At 45.6% G+C, this 9,471-nt stretch overlaps 2 protein-coding genes across 4 annotated transcripts in view; both read right to left on the reverse strand.

The window, feature by feature from the left end:
* Positions 1-2,904, reverse strand: part of LOC113207985 (sialin) — a 9,997-nt gene extending 7,093 nt beyond the window's left edge. The window contains exons 1-4 of one of the 2 annotated variants that reach the window (XM_026424782.2): positions 2,464-2,904; positions 1,223-1,440; positions 912-1,148; positions 473-793 (exon numbers count right to left, since the gene is read on the reverse strand). In XM_026424782.2, the coding sequence (XP_026280567.1) occupies positions 473-793; positions 912-1,148; positions 1,223-1,438 (774 nt within the window). In that variant the 5' untranslated portion in view covers positions 1,439-1,440; positions 2,464-2,904. Of the gene's footprint in view, positions 1-472; positions 794-911; positions 1,149-1,222; positions 1,441-1,901; positions 2,415-2,463 lie in introns of those variants that run through there. The other variant, XM_052272294.1, reaches the window with a different exon arrangement.
* A 147-nt stretch (positions 2,905-3,051) lies between these two features.
* Positions 3,052-7,912, reverse strand: LOC113207987 (DNA repair protein REV1). Of its 2 annotated transcripts, XM_026424784.2 has the most exons (13): positions 7,783-7,912; positions 7,542-7,617; positions 7,277-7,409; positions 5,926-7,189; positions 5,707-5,827; positions 5,460-5,613; positions 5,264-5,387; positions 4,978-5,173; positions 4,775-4,893; positions 4,159-4,693; positions 3,910-4,065; positions 3,588-3,790; positions 3,052-3,441 (listed from the first exon to the last, which is right to left on the reverse strand). In XM_026424784.2, the coding sequence occupies exons 2-13, from the start codon at positions 7,596-7,598 to the stop codon at positions 3,312-3,314; spliced, it is 3,192 nt and encodes a 1,063-aa protein (XP_026280569.1). In that variant the 5' UTR covers positions 7,599-7,617; positions 7,783-7,912; the 3' UTR covers positions 3,052-3,311. The 2 variants fall into 2 exon arrangements, with proteins under 2 accessions (XP_026280569.1, XP_052128252.1); XM_052272292.1 differs by lacking the exon at positions 7,783-7,912 and having other exon boundaries at positions 7,542-7,724.
* Positions 7,913-9,471: the final 1,559 nt, after the last annotated feature.

Below are 9,471 nucleotides of genomic sequence, written 5' to 3' on the forward strand. Positions count from 1 at the left end.
TGCGACCCCTCCCCGGTCGACACACCATGTTGTAGGCGGTTTTCAAGCCCTGCCCCTGCTGGGTATGCAACCCTCCGTAGAGCGGTCCCCACGCGGAGTAGGCTTGGGCACCACTTCTTAAAAGTGTCCTATGGGTATGTACTACATACCCTCCAAACGGTTTTTCTCTACGGTAAAGTGAAAGGTCGGATGGCTTAACAAGCGTACTATCCGGCAGCAGGCCTTCACGCATCGTAATGACGCTTACAATGAGACCAGGGGTCCAAAGGCCTGCCGGTGTGTCAGAATTTCGTGAACCAACTATACTTGCGGGCGGGTTGCCTTCTCGCTCGGCCCGTAAGGCACCGTGGACAGGGGCGATAGACAAGCCCGCCCGCCCTCGTGCGTGGGGTACAGTTACAACTACAGAATTGCGCGGGGTTAATCAGCCAACTGTTACGTCAATACGACCCTGGTCGGCAGCGGCACTTACCTCCCGGCGCGCGCGCTGCTGCCCCGGGGAGTGCCCCAGCGCCTCCTCGATGTACGCCCGCTCGGCGGCCGAGATGCCCCGCTGCTGCGCGGGAGAGTCCGCGACGAGGAGCAGCCACAGGACGCACCACGCCAGCGACAGACCGCCCATCACGTAGAACACCGAGGCCCAGCCCAGCGCGCCGGCCAGGACCCCGGACAGCAGCATGGACACCACCGTCCCCAGCGCCGTGCCCGCGTAGATGACGGAGGACAGGACGCTGCGCTCGTCCGGAGGCGCCCACTTGGAGATCATGACGTGCATGGCGGGGAAGGTGAGCCCCTGGAGACAAGAGGAGACTGACGCGAATTAGGCTGGGCGGAAGAGGCCAGCTAAAGGCGATTCAGTTGATTCAGTAACGCCATCGATTTCGCTTTGTCGCTGGGATCGCAGCACGTACCGCGCCAAGTCCCTCGCCGATGCGCATGGCGAGCAGGGCGCCGGCGTGCAGCGCGGCCGCGGGCGGCGTGAGCAGCGTGCACACGGCGTTGACGAGCACCGCGGCGAACATGACCCACTTGGCGCTCAGCAGCTCCGCCATCCGGCCTCCGGGGATCTGCGTCACCATGTAGCCCCAGAAGTACGAGGCCAGGATGTAGCCCTGCGTCGTCTCACTCCACTCGAACGGGCCGTCCTCCTGTGCGGTCAGAATGCATGAGGTGAGTTGGACGAGAACGAGGGGACATACATGCTGATTTTGAGATGACTGACCAGACTCTCGGTGGGGCTGCCAGGGTCCGACGAGCAGGCGGGCGCCGCCGGGGAGTCTGCCGCTCCCGCGCGATCCGCGCCGCCCTGCGCCAGGGCCGCCAGGGCCGTGTGGTTGACCATGGCCACGATGGCCACGCTCAGGTTCACCTTGAGGCCGTAGATGATGGCGAAGCCGATGGAGCCGAGCACGGCGAACACGTACCGCGCGGGCACCATCCCTGCGCCAGAGTGGGACACGACCGTCTCACGCTGCGGCTCCTCAGCCGACTGGGAGCCTGACGCAACCCGCGCAACACTTGTGCCCGTGAGCGAGCAGCAACCCCCGGGCGCCTGACTTGAGGAGGGGGGGGGGGGGTGAGTCCCTTGGGGCGGGTCGGCGCACGCGCTCATATTAGTTGCACCGGGTTGCATCATTATGAAGGTGAAAGGAAATGTATATATTTGTTTTGGTATTTTTTAGGAGGTGGGTTAGTGGACTAATGGACAGGACATGTTACGCGTATTCCATGAGAATTGCATCAGGGTTATTTTAGGTGGGTGCAAAATAATTTCCTCGTCTAGATTGGTCAAGGCCTTAAAATTAATGATAAGCAAGTGTAAGAAACGCAATCTAGGCGGTGAAATGAGTCTCCCAAACAATCAGCACATGCTTTTGATACAGGCGCTTTCTGAAACTCACTCTTTACTTGAACTCAGAAAGCTGTCGCAAACTTCTGTGCGTATCTGGGAGTCCGCGCCGCGGACTGCGCGGAGGACTCGTCGCGGAGACGGCCTGCTCCACACCACACTGCCTGGCCCGCCGCTCGCACGTCCGCCGATGGGGCTGACGCCAGCCTAGCCCAGCCCGCCTCGTCTCGACTGACAGTGCCCAAGTCTAAAACTGGGCGGCGCGAGCCGGCGCAGCCCCATCTCCCATCTGAGCCCTCGCGGACGGTCCGCCGCCCGCACACGCACGGGTGGGTGGCGGCCGTCGGTTTCAATACACACACACCCACCCCACCCCATCAGCCTTACGCCCTTCATAACACGCCTCCTGATGATTAGAGTATTTCAAGCGCAAACCGTCTATCAGCAGGCGAAATGCGGGCCATGTGACCATGACCTCTTCCTGTAAACGAATCCTGGATACGCGCCTGGGATACAAACATGAGACAGGTCGTCCACTGTTGGATTACGATGTGGCTCTTCTTGGCTGGCGATTCACCTCTATGGATAGTCGTTGTGTGCAGACCGCAACTTACCATGCAACGTTTCAGATGAGTGTGGCGCACGTCCTCCCCCTGTCGCTGATGCCACTTCACTCGGACCCTTCCGCTTCCCTCCCGGGCTGCTCGTAGCGCTCCGGCTTGAAGGTGACCCCTCAGTCCAGGAGGAGATCCCGCGCCTGCGACCCGCAGCCCACCCCCTGTTGCTGTGGCGGCCGCCTCAGTGGAGGGGGAGGACGGGTTGTGGTTGGGTGGAGTCGGGGAATCGATCCCCCTACCCGGGAGAACAGAGGGAAGCCCAGCATCCTTCTGTCAAATTTATTTAAAAAAAATGAATCTTGGTTACTCACGCAACAATCGTTGACACGGGCTCGATGGAAGAATTTCACCAGATACAGCTGGGATCACGGGAGTGGGTTCGGAAAAGAGGACCTCAAGCTTCAATAAGTGGTAAAACAAGGGGCACTGCACATCTCTCCCTGCGTTGTAGGTCTCATAGCAGTTCAATGTATGGTATGAGGCAAACATATGGCTCTTCTCAACCCTCAAAGAAGGGGCATGGCTCAGGAAACTTTTTGAATGAGAGCAAGTATAACAAGTTGTACTCAAGGAAGGTACGGTGGATCACATTCCCAACCATGATTTTATTACATGGATTCATCGTTTCAAATAACAGAAATTTCAACAACTACTTACGGGGACCTGTGCAACAGGACCCACAACTGTTATGGAACAAAAGGTTTGCATAAAACAATAACAATAAAAGTTAAAAAACATAACACTGAATTATAAATTCCATTGTGGTAACGGGTTGTATAAATATGTAAAATATTTGGTTTTCAACTAGCTGAATGATTTTGAACTAGGTTACGATCTTATAAACTTTAGCTAGATTCCTCAAAATCTTCCACCTGGAGGTTAGAATGATAAACGTGCTGCATGTTTGTTTGGACAGTATGCAGAATATCATGAAATTTTCTCTTCCAAGCAGAGCTAGACTGCATTGACACACACCTAATTTTAAAAAAACAAAACAAAGAAAATACATGATAATTATTATAAGGGTTTCTTTTTTTCATTCATTTTCATTTAAAAACATGATAAAATGCACAAAATTGTATCAGAGCTAAAATAGTTTTGTGACAAAACTTAAAACTTACCTTCTAAAAAATTTGAAAATGATGAAAAGATCATCAATATTTTTTTCATGAACTAGATCACATAAATAGTGTTCTAAAATATGAACATCACATGGTTGTGGTTCTGTCTCAAAAGACACCCACTCCCTTATAATATTCTTAACATCTGTTGACTTTGAAATAAAAGCTCCCAAAATGGACTTTTTTCTATAACAATACGGAATCTGGAATCATAAAGAATTCTTGTACACTCAAAATCAATACGAGGGAAAAGGAGAAAAATATACTATTTTTTTTCCAAGTAAACGGAGAATTAAAAATATTTAGTAGAGCTAAGACAGACCTCGTAAGCATGAGATGGACCAGGCTTTGCATCGTCAAGATGTGCAATCAGTTTTAGTTTCTTCTCTTTTTCCTTTTGATCTTTCCGTAGCCTGAAGTCATTCTCCAATTCTTTGCGCATATCACTAGGCAGAGCTTCCAAAAAGGTAGGGTCCACCTGTACATTTAAAAAAATGTTAGCAAACTGATTCAAACACTTTCATAATGTTTTTTTGAACTACAGTATGTAACACTAGAGAGATTCAAGCACCTGAGAGTAGGAAACGTCCATGTTTGCACACAATGAGGTGTTCCCATGTAGCTCACTGGTCTTCCCAACTTTAACATTGTTAGTGTGTATAGAACTACTAGAACCATGGCTCACACCATTCTTAGTATCAGAAGAATATGCCTCAAGTACTTCATTTCGGATGTCATCAGGCAAAGCCTCCAGAACTTCCAGGTCCAGATCATTTGCTGGAGGAAGTTTTGTAACATCATCCTTGCGTGTTGTCTTCTTCTTAGCCTTCATAAATTTGTCTATACCTACAATACCTTTGACTGCCAACATTTTACTTTTTCTAGGTGATATTTTAGACAAAGTTGAATTTTCTTTTGAAGTGGTTGGTTGGTCAGTCAGTTTTGGTGGTGACTTTGAAATAGGATTTGAAACATTTTTGAGGATAAACTTATCTAAACCACCTGATGAGGTACTAATTAAGCTCTCAAGGCGTGATATTTGAATACCAATCCCCCTCAAATCGCATGGATTTACATTCAATTTTTTCATCATTTGTAATACCTCTCTGTCAAATAAAGAAAAATCTTCTTCATCAGCCAGTTAGCACAAATATGGTCAAGATCTTGACCTGAGTCAAGGTACATACCCTGCTATGGTGTCAGCATCACAAACAGGCCGTGAAAGAGTAGAAGATCTTGTGATGTTATCACAGACACCGTGACCCATAAATTTAGCGGTTTCGGTTGGAGCATTCTTTGCCCTGATCTGAAATTAAATGTTTTATATTGCTGGAAGATTTGAGGGAAAAAAAATCAAAAGTATAGATATTTGCAAGTGTAATTTGAGTACCAGTAGTTTTAAAGTGATGCAAGACCCTTTAACTTTTGCTTCAGATAGTCGTGTTTGAACCTCGCCTGATAGCTGATGGATGAATGCATCTGCCTCCTTCTCAGTTTTGAAGCGAATTCCATAATTGACCTCTGCTGATACTGATTTTCGTTGGTGTTCAAAATTTAGAGGTCTATCATCCTGCCCACGGCAAAGCCTATGAAGAAATCACGACCATGGAGTGTGTGCAAACAAAGATTATCATATTCAAACGAGATTTAAAACTATTAAACAAATTAAGCTTTACTTGTACAGGAGGGCTCCAGTTTTATCTCCTAGCTCGGTTACTTCAGCCTTTGGTAGATTTTGAAGGTCTCCACAAGTAAAGACACCCTTTGAATGTAACCGGCTTGTCATTGTACGGCCAACACCTGGAAAATAAAATCAGTAAGTTGAAACCTGATTGAAAAAATAAAATTGAGCAAGATAAGGTGAACTCTTGCCTGGGAGATCCTTCACTTCCACTGCCTTCATAAACTCCACTGCTAATGATGGCTCCAAGTGAAACATTCCATCAGGTTTGGCTTTGCGAGTAGCAAGTCTAGCCAGTAGACGGTTTGATCCAAAGCCAGTGGATGCTGTACACTGAGTTTTTTCCTAGATGTGAGAAGGTTTATTTAGACAAAAGGAAAGTACCTTCACACAATACCTTCAATCACAATCTGAGGTTGTAAGAAATCAATATGTTACCTTTATTTCTCTTCTTAAAAATGCACCAAACTCAATTGGTGTACATTCTGTTTTTCGTAAGACTTCTGTACAGTCAACAAACATTTCATCACAACTTACAGCTTCAATATCAGTTGTGTAACTGAAATAAGAGGATCATTTCAGCCAGATTAAACACTAAGAGAGTTTTTATTCTTTCTTTACTTAAATTCAATCTGTAGTCAAAAGTTTATGTTTTACCTTGCTACTGTATTGTATAATGATTTTGCTACTTCATTGTATCCATCAAAGTCATAAGGAATCACCTTCAGATCAGGACAGAGTTTGAGGGCAGCTCCAACAAACATTCCATTCTTTAGACCCTTTTGGCGTGCTTCATAACTGCATGATGCAATTTCTGCCATTGAATCATTTTCGTCTATGCCATTCATCCATGCAACCCTGTCTTGAAGTGCTCCATCATCATCTAAATTGCTTTTATTTTTGAGTTTCGATTCCAACCTTTCTTTGTACAGATTAAATTCAGATTTTCTATCAGAACCAGTGTGAGCAATTGCTCCATTCCCTTTAGAATGTGTGACAGCAACTGGTTTCCCTTTTAAATGAGGATATCTGCGAAGGCCAACTGACACAAAAAAACAATCCATGTCTATGTGCATAATTATCTTGCCATTGACTGAGGCTGCAGGTTTAAAGTTATTATCTTCCAAACAGTCTTCAAAATCATCCTCCTCTTCAAATGTGGTGGGTTTCCTGCATGAATTAGTTTTCTTCCAGTCTCTCAAACGCTTCAGTCCAGAGAATTCAGATTTCTTCTGGCGCAGCTCTAATACAAACTGTTTGAACATGGCACCCATTGTAGAAATATGATGCAGCCTCGAGTTATTATAAAACTCTGACAAAAAATTAGGATCAGTTGCACACCTGGCATTGTTGTTTGATTTGCTTGTTTCTGCTTTAGGGTCTCTTTCACTCAATTCTGTCTCAGTGCTTTTATTTGCCCTACTGTCGCTTGATTCTGCTTTAGGGTCTCTTTCACTCAATTCTGTCACAGTGCTTTTATTTGCCCTAATGTCTTCAGGAGATGCAAAGAGATCTTCACTATCATAACCAGCATCATCAGCTTTACAATTACTGTTTTCAAGCATAGCAGAATCTTCATCTTGCTGGACAGTATCATGGCCCCCAAGTTCAATGGGAAGTTCATGGTCTTTTGAAGTTGAAGTTGATGCTGCCGGACCAGCAAAAGAACGTATAGATGGTTGAGTTTTTGATTGATGGCTGTACAAGAGATATGGTCTAAAGTCAACTTGAAGACTAGCGTTGAGACAAGCAGTGATCCATTCTGGCTTAACAATATTTATGTGAAGATTCTTGAGCTGCTTTATTTTGACATCAGGCAAATTAGAGGCAATGATGTGAGTGGTGTGTTGAGTGCTGAAATAGTGGTGATAAACACCACCATTGACCATCATAATGCGCTTTATTTCATCAGCACTTGGAACTATATCAAACAGAGAAAATGGATTAATTATGTATTTTTATATAAATAGTCAAGATGAGCAGGTTGACACTCAGATGATTACTTTACCTGTGTAACCATTTACAAAAACTGATACACCTTTGAAGATATCAGTCGTGTCACTATGCTCCTGACCTTGTTTCTTTGCTTGCTCTAAAAATTGTCCATGTAATTTGCTTTTTTTCGCATTCATATAACCACCCTGAAAATAACATTTTGAGGTTCATTTGAAATTGGAGCGAATTTTCGTTTAAGTATGAAATCGTATTAGTCAAAACATTTAAAACAGCTTGTTTTGCTATATTTTCATGAAGGTTATGGAGTTTTTTCTCACCCATTCTTCGAATCCATTGTCTCCACCGATTTCTGCTCGCTGTCGTTTCTTATTCATTTTTTTCTGGTTAGTTCACCTATGTGCATATAAACGACTGACGTTGACGTAAACAATATTTTCCCATCGAAAACCGTTGTAACGTGTATTTGTTTTGCTTTCAGATTCCGCCAAAAAAACAAACAACAGGAGTGAAGTGGGGGGGGGGGGAGGGGTGTACCAAAACCCCAAACGCAAAACTTACTTTCGAAGATTTTTTATGATGTGTAAGGATTAAAATTTACTGTAGAACCGATACCTGAAAAGAAAATATTTAGAAGAGTAGAAATATTCTACCAGGATTCATACTACTTGTCACGTCCATTCGCTTGTCACCAACAGTTATCGCTCACGAAAATTTTTCATACGTTTTGAAAATCTGTCTGCTAGCCGCTAGTTGGTCTGCTAGTGCGTGCGTTTAACACGTTTAACAATTGATGCTGATGTCATGTTTATTGGTCAAGTCAGTTATCTCTGGGGGAGTGCACAACAACGCCAACACCTAAAGTAAACCAAGAACTAACGAGATAAGACCATTAGTCCTTTCAGTCAGCGCAACCGCAAAGTAGGCGACCAAGAAAGGAGAGGGGGCTACTACAGTTCTAGCGACCGCCGCTTGCGGCGCTAGTGTCAGCGCGCGAAAAGAGCGCGGGGAACACCGCGAACATTTAAAATTGGAGAGCGGACAAACTTACTTTTTCTACCCGTACAATTTTGATCCGCTATAAACTAGAAACGACTCAAGTGACGGCAAGAGTGAGCCGATTTGCCGATTTGGAATTCGGACAGACGCTATGATTGTTTAATTTATTCTATTTACTTTCAAAGGCAGGCGCGGTTTTATGGGGGGGGGGGCGATTGCCCCTGTTCAAAAGGAAGCTCCATTAAATAGAAATTATTATTTTGACCAATTTACGTCAATATGACGGTAGCATTGGAACTGCATTTTATGTCCCGTATAAAAATCGCTAGTCGTAAACTTCCCCCGCTGCATAAAATGTGCAGTTTGTGTCCCATCTAAAAAGCGTCAAAAACGCGTGTAGGCGGCCAAAATGCGAGTAAGTACCGGTGCAACTGTGAATAATGCGCAGCAGTGTTGCGGGTTTGCCTACCCAATTCGCCCGTACGGCACCATGGCCCCTGCAGCCCTGGCAGGTATGCAATCCCGCAAGACTGCTGCGCATTCACAGTTACACCCGGTACATGCGCCGAAAATGAGCGTCTCAAATGGGACGTATATGCTTGAAAGCTTTACTATAGAATAAAATTTACTACCAGTTCGTGGATATTTTTTATAACATGATTGTAGACTTTTTGTAGAAAAGGTATACCGGCGGACTTGGGGGAGGGAGTGTTTCAAAACTAACTCGTTTAAAAATTTTATTTTTCAAAGCGAAAGTTATCGCTTAAAACGAGATACCTCACCTTCACTGCCTTAAAAATACTTGAATGATTTATTTTGTTTGGCCAAATAAACCTAAAGAATCAAAGGAAATGAGAAGAAGCGCGTCGTCCAAACAGATTAAATACCCAAGTAATCGGTTGGACCCCGGAAGACTGGGTAAATGGTACAAGTAGGGGATGGAAAGATACCAGACTGCCGAACCGAAGGAGAGGAGGGGAAGAGAGGGAAGGGGTTGGAGGACAGACCGACAGCCAGCAGCCAGCACAGCAGTCGCGGTATCGGAAAACAATATTTCCACGTTGTAATATCGTTTGAACGCAACTGGCTATTTTCTACTGAGAGATAGCGACGCGCGCATTACCGTAAATCAGCATCAGTCTCTCCGCTACGGTCCGCTATTCTCCCTCCTCTGCCCTCCGTCCGCGGATGAGAGGAGAAAGGAGGAGCGGAGAAGAGACGGGAATAGTGGTGGTGGTGGGGGGAGGGGGG

This window comes from Frankliniella occidentalis, unplaced genomic scaffold (genome assembly GCF_000697945.3).
Source record: "Frankliniella occidentalis isolate FOCC.00 unplaced genomic scaffold, Focc_3.1 Scaffold198, whole genome shotgun sequence".
Lineage (NCBI taxonomy): Eukaryota > Metazoa > Arthropoda > Insecta > Thysanoptera > Thripidae > Frankliniella > Frankliniella occidentalis.